At 52.3% G+C, this 14,889-nt stretch overlaps 1 protein-coding gene across 14 annotated transcripts in view; it reads right to left on the bottom strand.

The window, feature by feature from the left end:
* Positions 1-14,889, bottom strand: part of COL27A1 (collagen type XXVII alpha 1 chain) — a 135,753-nt gene that overhangs the window by 97,365 nt on the left and 23,499 nt on the right. For 12 of the 14 annotated variants that reach the window (XR_014140133.1, XR_014140131.1, XR_014140132.1 and 9 more), the window contains exons 5-7: positions 14,587-14,640; positions 4,376-4,429; positions 2,864-2,917 (exon numbers count right to left, since the gene is read on the bottom strand). Coding sequence is in view for 11 of the 14 variants with exons in the window: in XM_081803443.1 (XP_081659569.1) it covers positions 2,864-2,917; positions 4,376-4,429; positions 14,587-14,640 (162 nt within the window). In the remaining 3 variants the exon portion in view is untranslated. The remainder of the gene's footprint in view (positions 1-2,863; positions 2,918-4,375; positions 4,430-14,586; positions 14,641-14,889) is intronic. The other 2 variants (XM_081803448.1, XM_081803449.1) reach the window with 1 other exon arrangement.

Below are 14,889 nucleotides of genomic sequence, written 5' to 3'. Positions count from 1 at the left end.
GGAAGATCGTGCCAGGGGAGGGCACAGCATAAGCAGGCGCAGGGAGTCAGGATGGCCCCGGATGGAGGGGGGCTTCTGTACAGCAGTTTCTCAGCCCCGGGGCTCTGCTGACACTGTGGGCCGGGTAAGTCTTAGCTGGGGTGGGATATTTAACAGCATCTCTGGCTTCTACCTGTTAGAAGCTGGTAGCTTCCCTCTCCCAGCTGTGATGGCCAAAAATGTCTCCAGATATTGCTAACTGTTCCCTGGGGGAACAAAATCACCCCCAGCTGGGAAGCACTGCTCTAAAGAGAGAAGGCGGACAGTTGGGCTAGGGACAGCACAGGACTCCACCCTCCCAACGTGCAAATAGAATTCTGGTAGCCTTCTTGGCTAGTGGAGGGTGGTTACCTGGTAACTAGGCAAGATGACCAATGGTACCAGATGGGCAAGACCTTCAGCACTTTCGCTTCATGACAGTGATCATTCATTCATTCAACAAACATGCACACAGTGCCTACGAGTACCAGCCATATGCTAGTGCTGGGGCTAGAACATCTCATCTCACCCACCCTCTCCCCGAATCCCAACCTCCTCTTGGTCCCAACTGAGGCTCAGTGAGGTGAGGCCACTTGCCCAAGCTCACATGGTCGGAGAGGGGACAGAGCTGGGTTCCGTCCAGGCCTCTCTGGCCTGGTCTGTGTGCCTGCCCGGCCCTCGGGAGTTGGCTCGGCAAAGGCCCTCAGCAGACATCGCAGGCAGATGGCAGACAAACCAACCTTCTCAGCCAGAGAGGCTCTTTTTCACTTAATGGGCCCTCTTTTGCTTGAAAAGCTGTCTCAGTCAGCGTTGTGCAGAGAGAAAGGTCAGAGACCTGGGTTCAAATCCCAGCCCTGCGGCATAGCAACGCTGGAAGGTATTTCCATGAAACCAGTGGCTCTCAGTCTCAGCTGCAGAATCTTGTACCTGAGTCCCACTCACACCAACGGGACCAGAGTCCCCGCCCACAGCCCCCAGCTGGTTCTCATGCACAGTGGGGTGGTGGGGGGCACTGCTACAGAATTCCCTCTGCATGAGGCCCTCGATGAACTCGTTTGCATCTAACACCAGTGTCAGCACCAGTGACCTGGGTGAGCCTGGGACCTAGGTGCATATTTGCTGAACGACTGGAAGAATGAATGAATGAGGTCAATTTGAGCCTCAGTTTTCTCAGCTGTAAAATGGGCATAATAATGCTTTAACTCTCGGAAGCTATTGTGAGGACATAGTGTGACAAAGGACAGTCACTCCTTGCGCCACCTCTAACTTGGGTACCCTCCCAACCAAAACTCCCTTTCTCCTGCCTATTTTTGTCCATTTTCCATTTGTCCTTCCATTTTTACTGTTTTTCTTTTTCTTTTCTGCTGCCCCACCACGCACACAAGAATGCCAGCTCTGGGGGGACAAGGAATTTTGCCTATTTACTCAGCTCCACGCCTCGCATCCTGCCTGGCACATAATAAGCATTCAATCACTTCTGTTGAATACATGAATAAATAGGATTATTGGTGTCGCGCTGAGGTGAAACCCCAATTCGATGGGCTGGTGAGCAAAGAGGATGCTGACTTCACCTCTCACCCACTGATGTCCCCTCTCCCCCAAGGCTCTCCACATGAGACGATGCAGAGAAGCCACATAAGAGCATCAGGACAAAGTGGCCGCTGTTGTCACCGAAGACACTCATGGGAGGAGAGAGTGCTTACACACAGTGATGATTCCAGGTACCGTTCTACCCCATCGGTCCTCCTCCCCAGCCCCCACGACTGGTCAGGGGTCTCTGCCTTGGGCCCCGAACCCCCCCAGGCTCTGCCTACCGGCCTGCCACCACCCAACTCCTGCAGGCTTGCCTGAGCCGGGACCCGGGGGCCTCCGTGTAAATGGCTTTGCCAGTTTCCCAACCGCACAGAGGCTCTTCCTTGGTTGAGAAAAGATGCTTCTCCCTGCTCAGGTGAACTGGTCCCTCTTGGATGGAGACTCTTGGGCCTCCCTGGACATCTGCTGAGAGCAGCGAGCCCTGGAGCCCTGGCAGGAACGGGTCAGGTCTGCTTTGCCCATCTCCTGCCACCTCTGCTAGGCTCCCACCCCCAAGCAGAGTAAGACCACCATGGGCTGCTTTATGAGCCAGCACTGGAAAGAGACTTTTCCACTCACACCTCATCCATCATAAAGTGCTGGAGCATGGAGGGGAAGTGAGTGGGGAGAGGGAGTCCCTATGTTCTCTGAGCCAGAAAATACCATGTTTCCCCAGCTCACAGACAGCCACAGACTCCTGTCTGGGTCTGGCCTCTTCAGATTTATGCTCTGGCCTGCTCTGGCCATGGAGGGTGGAGAAGGAGATGGAGGAGACGTGATGCTCCAAGTGCCACAGGGACCCTGATAGCAAGGACAAGATGGAGCCAGGAGACACCACATCTGTCCAGACAAGAGCCAGATGGCCCAGAGAGCGGGTACCTGCAGCCACAGCGGGGAGCCAGGGCGGAAGCCGAAGACGTGGCCCTAGGTCGATAGACCTCCTGGAATCCCCATCAGCCATCCTGCAAAACGTAGTCGACCCTTGGCCTGCATTGTCCTCCCCATCCCCCAACCCCATTTCCTGAACACCTACTATGCACAGGCCCTGTTCTAGGCTCCGTAGGGAGAGGGCCAAACCAGATTCGCACGCCCTGGTCGGTGAGGCTAGACTTCCTTGAGCAGAGCAGAGGCTGTTGGACTGAAGGCTGGGGTTCCAGGAGGACTGTCTGGAATAGGCACAAGCATGCTTGAGACCTGAAGGATGACAGACCTAGGCCAGGAAGCTAGACAGAAAGCCCACTGGACAAGGCAAAGCACTGAAAGGAAGGTGTACCTTTCGTCCAAGAGGTCCTGGATTCCCAGAGAGCCCAGGCAAGCCCACGTCGCCCTGCAAAACACAGACAAAGGGGTGAGGCGGGGGGAAAAGGAGCAGAGACACTCGTGAAATGGCAAGCGTGTCCTCGCATGACCAATTGTCTGCAAAGAGAACTCCTGGAGGCCCAGAGGCCTCCGAGGGGGGTGAGGGCAGCCAAGTGGGCAGGTACCCAGCCCCTCCCCGATAACCCAGACCCTCCCTTTGATCTATTTTATACCCCGGATATTGGCGCAGGATACCATTTAGAGCACGGGGTCTGCTGCTAAAACTGTTTGAAAATCACTGCCCCAGGGGACACACAACTTATCTGTCCCATTCCAATTCGCTCTCTCTCTGCATTCCTGAGACTCCCTTCCCTTCTGCCCATTCCTCCTCCAGCTGGGCATGGTGGGTAGTAGGGGGCATTTCTGCCTTAAGACCTGAGAACGGACAACCCAGGAGCAAGAGAGAAGCCCGGGCCTCTGGACTTTGTCACACCTGGATACAAATCCTGCTCTGCACCCAACCAGCTCTGTGACCTCCAGCAATCACCTGCCTCTGAGGCCTCTCTGTTTTCTCATCTGCAAGCTGGGCCCGTCTGTCCTGCATTATAAGATTTCGATGAGGAGCACATGGGCGTGCATGTGGATGTTTACACCTAGTAAATGTTTGCTGCATGAAAAAAATGATCCCGTGAGGATATGAAGGAATGAGCCACCTAGGTCTTGGCGAAATCAAAGGGACCTGCGTCTTCTATGTGCCTAAGCACAGGAGGCTGGGTTGAGAAGCAGTTTTCTGTCTGTCAGGAGGGCTCTTTGGCTCGTGTCCAGAATGAGCCAGACAGACTCGAGTATTCCTTCCATAATATGTATGTCTGAGTGCTGGGGGTCTTACTTAGAGTCTGGGTTCCCCTGTTCCTACTGCCTGTGCTCCTTCCAGGCCCCTTAATCAGTGTTGGGGAGTTGCTTCAGGGATGGATGAAGTCCTCTGGCCTAAGTGTTCTCTTTTCCACAAGAAACTTCTGGTCCCATAGCCCTTCAGTTAGGGAGCCTTGAATCTCTGGCCCGATCCCTTCCCACCTCCTAGAAATCCACAGACCTGTCTGCTCAAATTAACCTCAGAGGGGCTTTTGAATGTTTTTGGAAGCTTCCTGGGTGTATGCTAGCAAAAAGCTTCTGGATGCCAAGGGTCACCTAGAGGGTCCTACAGAAATGCAGGACATTACACAAAAGGTCACTCACCAAGGGTGTGTCCACAGGCAAAACCTTTTGTCAGTCTGATTGGTTGCACCCCCAAAGAAAATACAGGGAATGACTTTGGGTTTGGCACAGGGAGAGCTGAAGGACCTCAAGGAAAGCACCAAACCACACTCTTGCCTGGCTACTTGGCCCCCTCCTGCCTCTGACACACGGCGGCCTCTGCTGGGGCACGGCGGTTTCCCTACTGTCCACCCCTCCATTTCCTTCGATGCTGGGGTCCCTGGAAACCTACCTTCGCCCCATCGAGGGCCTTTCCTGGTGAGAGCCCTGGGTCCCCTTTCTGTCCCTGAAAGAAAAACAATTCTTTCTAGAGTCGTCTAGAGAGGCTATCTCCCACAACCTCTGCTCAAAGTCCTGTCCCCTACTAAATGCCCTCCCATCCATCCCCCCAGTCACACACCTCCGGGGGGTGGTCTTCTCCAGTTCCATTCCTCCCTGCACTAACACCCTCCATAGTTCCCACTGACTGCACGATGACACCTCCAAACTCCTCCTTTGGCGTCCTGTGTCTTCTATCATCTGGTCCCACCCATCCTCTGCAAATCTGGCTCTCTTTCCAGTTGGCAAACCCACAGACAGGATCCCTCTGCTCCTCGCCAGACCACAGCCCATCATCAGCCACGCCCTGCACTTCTCTGCTGCCAGGTCCTGGCTCAGGCCATCACCCCCACCTAGAAAACCATTCCTCAAGTAGCATTCACCAAACCATAGACATTCTTCAAGATGCAGCTGGAATGTGTCCTCCCAACCAGCCAGTAGATCTCTGGTAACCAGTCCTTGCATGTGTGTTTCTACGACTGCCTCCTGACTCGTTCCCCTGGGCTCTCAGAGTGCTTCTGAGAGATGCATCAAAGAAGCATGCCCGATTCTTCTTGGATTTCTAGTACGCTCACCTCACTGTTCTCTATTTACCGAAGGTCAGTGCGGTAACACCCACTTACGTCTGTGCACAGCCCCTCACCGTGTGCAGCACCCTGGTCTCACGAGATTCTCACAATAGCCTGATGAAGCGGGCAAGAGAAGTGTTATTAACCCCCCCATACATTTGGGGAAACTGAGGCTAGGCGGAGGAAAGGGACTGTCTAAGGCCCCAAGTTGAGGCCCTGGCAGAGCTAAGACAGACCCCTGAGGTCTGTGTTCTGGGATGTCCTGGGACCCGATGAGTTAGAATAGGCAGTAAATTGGGGAGAAACCAATAAGCAGCGGGTTTCCAGTCAGAGACAAGCACCCTTTGCGCTTAGCATATGGGAGGGTCCCCGTCACGAGGCTCAGGGAAAGGACCTGAGGGGTGCACCAGCTGAGTCTCTTACAGGGCTGCAGAGTGGTCCTGGCTGCCAGCCTGCTCCTCTGGCCCAACATGGCTCAGTTACTCAGAAAACAGTCCTTTGGAGAGTCGGTCCACCCTGATGTCACCTTCCAAGAACCCCTGATCTCTATCCCTCACGCTCACTCCCACGCTCCCTCCCCAAGCTGGGCCCTGAGTCAGAAGTCCTGGGGTGAAGGCAGGGAATCCCAGAGGGACCTCGGGCAAGTCACTTCACTTCTCTGAGCCTCCGTTTCCTAGCCTTAAAATGGGGGCTGCACAGCACACACACACAGACACGGGCACACACGTGTGTGAGGGCACACGCACACCTCCTCACACCTGCACGCAGGTGCACGCACATACATGCACATATTCACACGTAGGTATGTGCATACACATTCTCTCACACATAGGTGCACACACATGGGCACACTCACACATACACAGGGGCGCATGCTCACATAGACACATGCACACGGGTGCATGCTCTCTCACACACACACACGCATACACATCCACCAGTGTCTTAGGTTTCTTGGCAAGGAGCCAGTGAGATAATGGATGTGACATATGGGACAGGTGGTTTGGCCGACTTTAATTAGTTCCCATTTGGTTCCTTTCTTCATCAGAACCCAGCCCTTCCAAATCCTGGCTCAGCTGCTCTCCACGAGAAGTCATTACATTCGAACTGGACAGAGCCTTAAAGAGGGCAGGTCTTTCAGAGACACCTACTCCGTGCCCAACACCGTGTCCATTCATCCTCTTAACACCTGCTGGTTGCAACTCAGGACCAAGCCGCAGGTACAGAGAGGCTGGGTCACTGCCTAGGCTGACACACAGGTAAGAGGTAAGGTCTTCCCAGGTCTGGCTAGTGCCCGCTCGCTCTGACTTCGAAGCACTCATTTACTCGTTTATGAATGAGAAGGCTGGATGCTTCTCCAGCACTCCAGAATGACCAGATGACGGCCGCCCCAGGCGGGAGACCAGCCCTTCCTTGCTGGAACGCCAACTGCCGGTCCACCTGGGCCCCTCCAGGTCACTTCCGCAGAACCCACCCTCTGGGATCTACCACCTCGCCCTGGCTGCCCCTCACACACATCTCATACCCTTGGCTCCTCACAAGCCCCGCTCCGATGCCTTTTATGTCCATAGTGCAAGTGCAAAGCCAGGCTCAGGGCTACCAAGGATTCCAATGGCCAAAAAAGGACGGCAGCTTCTCCCCACCCCACCCTTGCCCACTTTGGTCTGCAGCTGGTAGAGCAGCTGGGCTTGAAACGGGGTGGGCCTTTGTGTATCCTGTTCTGTCATTTTATAAAAGGGGAAGCTGAGACCCCCAGAGATGATGGACTTGCTCCCTTGTCTGGGTTCCTTACCTGAGCCATTTTCATTATTTATGGATTTCTCTCTGCATTCTCAGCAGCCAGCACAGTGCTTGGGATGTAATCCCTGCCCAAGGACAATAGCCGCAAATATAGGTACATATTGAACATCTACTCTGAGCCAAGCTTTGGGGTGAATACAGAGAATACCGCAGGGGGACACTGTTCACGCTCATGGAGGACTCTCAAAGGAGAAACCAGAGACCAGTAATGATAATCAGCGCTAGCATTTACTGGGTGCTCTTCTGAGCCCTGGACACATAAATCTGTGAGGTAGCAACAATCACCATCCCATTTCACAGATGAGGAAACTAAGGCACAAAGAGGCTAAGTCACTTATCCAAGGTCATACAATTTGTAAATGGGACTTAGACTCCAGCAGTCTGGTTTCAGAGCCATTTCAGTACACTACAGATCAAAAACTACCATCCAATGATAAGTGGAGTAAGGAGGACATCAGGGAGAACTTGACCCAGACTGAGGGGAAATCCCTGAAGGGAGTTCCAGCTAAGCTCAGGCTGGAGGAAGACAAGGAGGGAGGCAGATGAACTTTCAACTCCAGGGATGCCTGAGGCACCCCTAGTCAGGTGAAGGTGTGACTTCTGGAATGGAGAAGACTATATGTCTTCCCAGCCAGACTCCTACAGATTCCCCAGTGAGAGATAGAAGGAGTATATAAAGTCTAATTAATTGCTTACACATTGGTTAGAATGAGAACCTGGTTGCCAACCCAGCTCTCCAGCCAACGAGCCTGTGTGATCCTGGGCAAGCCCCTTTCCCTGTCTGCATGGGGAATGGTACTCCCTCTGGACTAGTTAACAAAGTCTCTGTGAACTAGAAGCCAGATGGGAAGGTATATCCTTAACAATAAATGCTACAAATATAGTGGGAGTGGGGACTATGTTAAGCTCCTTTTCTGCAGGTAGGATTGGGGAACAGAGGAATAGAGGGCTCTGAATGGCTGAGGTCTAGAGAGGGACTGACACAAAGGAGGAACACATCACAAAGGATTGGGAAATTCTGGGCCAGAAGTCCCCTATGTAAGTCATCTCCAATCCAAGTACCCAGCACAGGGCCTGGCCCAGAGGAGGCATCATAAAATATTTCACAAATGAGCAAATGAATGAATAGACTCTCAAGAGACAACTCTAAGGCTGGGATTGGCTCAGACTGGCTTCCTCTGAAGATAACCTGGGCCTCTCACTATCACTATGTCATGTGTTTAGAAGTTCTGGCCAATGCAATAGGGCAAGAAAAACAAATGAGACAACTAGCCTTTGAGGAAAAGGAGACAAAAATATGTCCTTTTTTGCAAACAATACGAGGACCTGTCTAGAAAGTACAGGAGAACTAACTGAAATACTGTTAAAATCAATAAAATCATACAGTACAGGGTGTGGTTATAAAATAAACACAAAAAGTACAAAAATACAAAAGTCAACAGTCCTCGTCACTAGCTGACAGCCAGCTAGAAAATGGCATGGGGAAAATATTTCACTCATAACAGCAACAAAAATATAAAATTTCTAAGCATAAACAAGAGCTGTGCAGGCCTTGTGCAGTAAAAGCTATAAAAGTTTACTAAGAGATGTTTAAAAACTCAACCAAATGAGAAGACATGCCATGGTTTTCGATAGGAAAATGTAGTATTTTAAAGCTGTCAATTCTTCACAAATTAATATACACATCTAATACAATTCCAATAAAAATCCCAAGGATGTTTTTAAGGAAATTATTAAGATGGGCATAAAGTTCATTTTACAGAATAAATAGCCAGAAATATTTTAAAAGAACAAGGGGAGAAGACATATAAAGATCGTAGATGTCATATAAAACAGTATTTTAGCACAAAATATACAAACAGAGCAATGAAATATATTCAAATGGCCAGGAACAGACCCTGGTCTATCATACAATAATCAGTAGAGTCAAGGTTATTTAATAAATGGTTAACTATTGGGAAAAAAAATAAAGTTACAGCCCCGTCTCATACCCACCCCCCATGAAGATTAATACCAGATGGTTTAAAATCTTTAAGAATACAAATGAAACTATGAAATAACTAGGAATATAAATGAATACCTATCTGATCATGTGGTGGGAAAGAAATGTCTAAGTATAAAAATGAAGAACAATAAATTTTATATATGGGTGGAACTCTCTCCAAACTATCTGACATAAGTTCCTAATAAGTAAGTGTTAGCTGTTATTGTCAGTCCAAAAAAAATACATAAAACTTTTATTTGTGAATATCATCATGAATACTCTTAATAAGCAATACTCTTAATACTCTTCCAGCCAAACTGGAATATATTCATAAGGTGGATGAAGCCTGCATAATCTTAATATTTAAATATCAGTAACTGTACAAATACATAACAAAAGACAGCATCCCCACCCCCCAGATAAATTCATAAATGATAAAATACAAATGGAAAACAGATGTAAGAAAAGCATTCTTCTTCTGGATGATCAATGAACTGAAGTGAAAACAATAAATTGTCTTTTTAAAATATCCTCCTCTGATGCTAGCAACAGCATGAATTGGTTCAATCTTTCTAGAAGGCAACTGCTAATAAAACAAGTAAACCCATAAAGCACTTAGGTGCAGGGCATATTTTAAATTATTCATATTTATGTATGTGTGCCTGTATGTGTACACACATCTGTAACTTTGTGTCTGTATGCATGCATTTTGATTAATATATGTCATATATGTATGGGTTAACATATATATTATGTTACATGTATATTCACATATATAAAATATGTTAAGAAACAAAAATTCTGATTTCTTTATTTTGATTAAAAATATACAATGTTACTTATATATAACTCATATATATAATATATACATACTCAAACATATGTATAATATACATGTTACTTAATCTGCAGAGGAAGGCGATAGAGCTATGGAACAAAATTGCCTTGTAACTAGAAGTACATACAGGCTTTGGAGTTAGGCAGTAGAGGGTTCAAATCCTGTCTCTGCCACTTATCAGAAATGTGACCCTGGGCCAGTTACTTAGCCACTTAGACCTTAGTTTTTTCATCTGTAAAATGGGGGTGATAACATCTACCCTACAAAGTATGTAAAGCTCTTGGCCAGTCCCTGGCCCAGTCCTCAAAAGGCACTCAGTGCTTATCACTGGGCAGGGCCATTGCAGGCAGCTTACTTTCTTCTTGATACTTTCTAGACTATTCCACATTTTCCTTCATGAGCATGCCCTACCTCTGTCATCAGAAGAAGGGGAAGGGGAGGCTAGGGCCTGAGAACCCTGTAGGCTTTCTCCACCTCAGCCCCCACCAGTTCTGCTAGCAGCCACCTGGCTCACCAAGTCTGCTCCTTCCTGCCCACCTATCTCCCCCCACCCCACCCCCCCGGCCCTGGTGCCTGAGGGCCCATAATAATCCTGGGTAATTCACTGCACACTGAGCAAAGCCACACCAGGGATGGAGCGGCCGCCTGCCAAGAAGAGCAGGGCCGGGCGCCTTCTCCTCTGGCATGGGCAGCACTGGTTTTCCTGCACAGCTGGAGCCCCGCTGCCTCTGGCCCTGAGCCCCTCACCTGCCCACGGCCCTGCATCCCACCTGCCTGCACCACGGTGCCGCATCAGCATCCCCAGCAGGGCAGCTCTGGACCTCCCCGCTGGCTGCCGGCCAGGCCCTGCTTCTCAAGCTGCCTGAGTGGCCTCTGCAGACCTCATCTGATCGTGTCACCTCTGCTAAAATCCTTTGCGCGTTGGGTGCCTGGGTGGCTCAGTTGCTTAAGCGACTGCCTTCGGCTCAGGTCATGATCCTGGAGTCCCGGGATCAAGTCCCGCATCGGGCTCCCTGCTCAGCGGGGAGTCTGCTTCTCCCTCTGACCCTCCCCCCTCTCGTGTGCTCTCTCTCTCTCTCATTCTCTCTCTCAAATAAATAAAAAAATAAAAAATAAAATAAAATAAAATCCTTTGCGTGTCTTCCTGTTGCTGCTTGGATCAAGTCCAAAAGCCTTACCACCGCCTACCAGGCCTGCTGCCCGACCCGGCCTCCTCCTGCCCCTGTACCTTTCACCTGCTCTACTTCAGACCTTAGTTTAACCCATCTGCCCTCTGGGAAGGTGCACCTCACCTCCTAGACCAGCCCAATCCCCACCGTATTAGGCACCCCACGCCTCTCATGTAGACCCATGATCATGGCATAATTCTGCATTTATCAGTGTGATTAACTTGTTTCCACAAGGGCAGGGACTGTCCTTGGTGAGGCGCTGGGGCCCCAATACAGGGCCAACACCTTGCCCGTGCTGACAGTTGACCCTTCCACAGGCCAGTGCTGCTCTAAGTGACTCAGTTACTCCTCGTGACAACTCAAGGGGGCAGCGACTCTTCCCCGCCATTTTTTAGATAAGGAAACTGAGGCACAGAAAGCTGAAATAACGTACCCAGAGTCACAGAACTAGGAGGTGACAGAGCTGGGGTTTGAACTTGGATCGTCTGGCTCCAGAGTCTGCGCTCTTAACCTCTGCCCTTTCCTGCAGCAGCAAGTATGGGTCGGTTGGCAACATGAATCAATCCAATGACTCAACATTGGGCCTCTGAGGTCAGCCAGTGCTGTCCTCCCAGGGGGCTGGTTTCTCTGCCTCATTCTCAAAGTCCTTGATCTCGATCCCATGTGGGAGCTGACCCTCTCTCTTCCTGATGGAGCTGAACATGGGTTGTACCGGCCTATGGCATGTGGATAAGGCCTTGGGGTCTAGGGGGGGCAGGCTGCCCTGTAACAAGTATCTTCCAGCAGGCAAACCCAAGGATCCCGAAGACAGTCCTGCCATGCTGGTCATCACCAGTGATCCTTGGCGTCTTTGTGACCTCAAGTCCTTCATTTGATCCTCCTCCCTTTCTTGATCCTCCTTAATCCACTGGTCTCTCCCACCCCTCAGTCTTTATCCCACAAGGCCACAAGCTCCTGAGGGCTCCATAAGCTCACTGAAGCAATGAGTGCACAGTGACCCATCCAGACGAGGTGCAGGCTCCCTGCCACCTGGGCACACCCTCCTGTTTGGCTGATTTCTCCATCAACAGCACGTAGTAGGTGCTCAATAAACATCTGCTGACTGAAGGAGATGACTGGATGGGAGGCTCCACGAGCGGCTCTAGAAGCCAACATCATGTACAAGAAGGAGAAGCCAGCACAGGGCCTGGGGGAGGCCAGCCCTCCAATCCCACCAGGTCACCTCCCAGGCCCAAGGGGGATCTGGGACACAGGGAGGACCCTCTCCCCAGAATCACACCCCCGGGTGTAGACACACAACATTCTCTTCCAACCTCAGCTCTGTCAGGAAATTCCATCCCAGGACAGCGTCTGCTTTAACCTTGTCCTGGCCACGCCCCAGATCAAGGGCAGCCCAGGACCCAAGCCCAGCAAACTGGGGTCTCCCACCCAACCGGCCGGTCCTGGGGCCACCTCTGCTCACCCCTGGGCTGCAGGCCAGGTGTCAGGCAAAGGGCATGGCTTTTCCCCTTGGAGTCTTATGCAAGCGCTACTGGAAGAAGCAGCCTCCATTGCAGTGTATTTTCTGGAACCCACAACCTGATCTGTTATACCCAGAAGCAGGAGGGCGTCCTGTCCAGGAGACCCCACGTCCACACGCTCCAGCTACATGTGGCCGCAGGAGGAGGAATCACCTGCTAGGTACAAGCCTCACTCACCACCCCCAGAGCTGCTTCTCAAAATGGAGGGAGAAGCGGCTGAGGGGCCCCCCTCCTGCCTCAGCACGTCTGTTGGCAGGATGGGAGTGGGCTGCAGGCCAGACTGGGGCTGCTGTGGGCCTGGGGCTGGGGCCCTGCCGTGTGGGGCCAGCATGGAGCCACTGGAGCATCTCCTACCACAGAAGCAAGGGATCAATCTGGAGGCTGGAGGGGGTGGAAAAGAACGGGTGGGAGCGGGAGGGAACAGAAGGATTGGACGGTCCCCCGGCAGACCAAGAAAGGCGTGTTCCTGAGCAAACCTGGCAATTCAGAACAGCTGCGGACCCTCAGCATCGTGATGTACCTTGGGGCCTGGGAGGCCTGAGGCCTGTGCTGAGCAGAAGTCCCCAAGGGGGCTCCCTCTCTCCGCCTGGTCCCCAGGGGGGCAGGTCCTGCAGTCATTTCCTAGACGGCGCCTTAATGTGCCCGAGCCTTAATTTCCCTATCTGTTTATGGGTACAGTGTCTCCACCCGTCTCTTTAGGTCTTTGTGGGGATTGAATGAAGACAAGCTACATCACGTGCACACACAGGGCATAGTGCCCATAGTAAGGCCCCATATATGGGCGATTATTATTGTCCGTGTTTGCCCAGGAAGACAGCTCTGCTATCTTCGCCTTGTTAAAACCAGAGCACTTCCAGGCACTTGCTGGCCACGGGGCACCCGAGGCCTCTGTGCTTGTTCTGCAAGTAAGGACCCCAGCCCAGCCCTGGCCGTGTGTCCTAAACTCCCAGACAAGCTGGTGGGCGCCAGAGCTGGTCTTTGGAGGCTGCATGACCTGGGGACCAGTCGGTTCCCTTAAGCCACTGCATCTGCACAATGGGCTTAGCAAAGAATGACCTTGGGCCTGGCCATCCTGGCTACCCCACAGAGGACAGGCTGGGCGGGGCAGTGTCCTAGCCAGGAGCCCCTCTGGCCTCCCTCCGGGCCTGCTTCACACTCCTTCGGCACAGTCCCTGCGCTCTTGGCTTCCCTGACCTTGCAACTTCTTTCCCCTCCTCCCGTTTCTCCAGCCATTCCTGGAGACTTCTCCCCATGACCTAAATGTTGCTGGCCTGGCACGCTTTTTGGCGCTCTGGCGGCTCGCTGCAAGCACAGCCCTGGACAGCCCTGTTCACTGCTGGAGCACCAGGAACAGACCGGGCGCTCCGGGGCTGGGGCTCCCAGCATGCAACAGGGCACCGTTCTCTCCGGTCTCTGGGGTCTCACCGTAAAGTTAACCGGAGCGTTCCAAGAGGGCTCCCTGCGGCGGGTGGCGTCTCTGTGCCGTAGTCTCCACCCCCCCAAGGCTCATCTCCAGCTCAGCGCTCTGCAGAGAGCTTCGGAATTGCTGTGTCCATGCATCGTCTCCACCTGGCAGGCCTCCCAGTTCCCAAATGAACATCCTCGCCTTCCTTCCCCGGGGTGGCCCGGTTGGGTCACCAAGGCTAACACCACCGTGACACTGGTCTCTTATCGCTCACCCATAGCCGCGTCCTCTCTCCCCCCGCTCCACATCGTGAATGCATTCGCTTCCCCTCCTGCCCCTCCTCCCACACCTCTAAGCTGGCTGGGCTAGCCTCATCCCTCCTCTGCCCCCACCCTCGGGGTCTCCCTGCCTCTGCTCTGGTCCCCGCCTCCCGTCCACGTCCACATGACATCCAGCCATCATTCCCAAATAGGACCATGTCCCTCCTCCGATCAAAAGATGACACGCCTCCCGGGATAAGTCTGGCCCAGTAAAATTTCCATCCCTAGTTCGACATTCAAGGCCTTCCCTATTTAGCAGCAAATGACCCTTCTTCCTGCTCTCCTTTGAGGGCTCTAGGTTCCAACTGCCCTTCTCTCCCTAATCCCCCCAAACCAGAAGCTCCGCTCCCAAGTCCTAAGTCCTCACTGTGTCACCACCTGGCACTTAGAAGGCGCTCAGGGGGTGTCTGTGGCACAGAGGCCCTCCCACCAGCGGCCCCCTAGGAAGCACCCCAAACGTAGCCCCAACACCAGCACCCACTCCATGGCCCTACCCCCAGACCCCACAGCAATTACTCACTTTGGCTCCAGGAGGACCGGGGAGGCCTGGATTTCCATAAGGCCCAGGAGGACCCTGAAAGGGAAAAGAAACAAAGAGGTGAGGGAAAAATGGGGATCACCCCACTTACACAGCAATGTCTTCCACCCGCTGGGTCTTCTCAGCTAGCCATGTCTTAGCAGGACTGTCCTGGCGGCCTACCTTTAGGGAGGGCCCCCTCGATGCCCGCCCTGCACTAAACACCTGCCGTGCATGCCCTCATTTTACTCTACTAACCCACCAGGCGGGGGCTATCGTTATTCCTATTTTGAAGATGGAGCCGGT

Source organism: Leptonychotes weddellii, chromosome 14 (assembly GCF_054177405.1).
Source record: "Leptonychotes weddellii isolate Sample4059 chromosome 14, ASM5417740v2, whole genome shotgun sequence".
Taxonomy (NCBI): Eukaryota; Metazoa; Chordata; class Mammalia; order Carnivora; family Phocidae; genus Leptonychotes; species Leptonychotes weddellii.
Note: the sequence above shows the minus strand (reverse complement) of the source record. Positions and strands in the feature narration are given on the sequence as shown.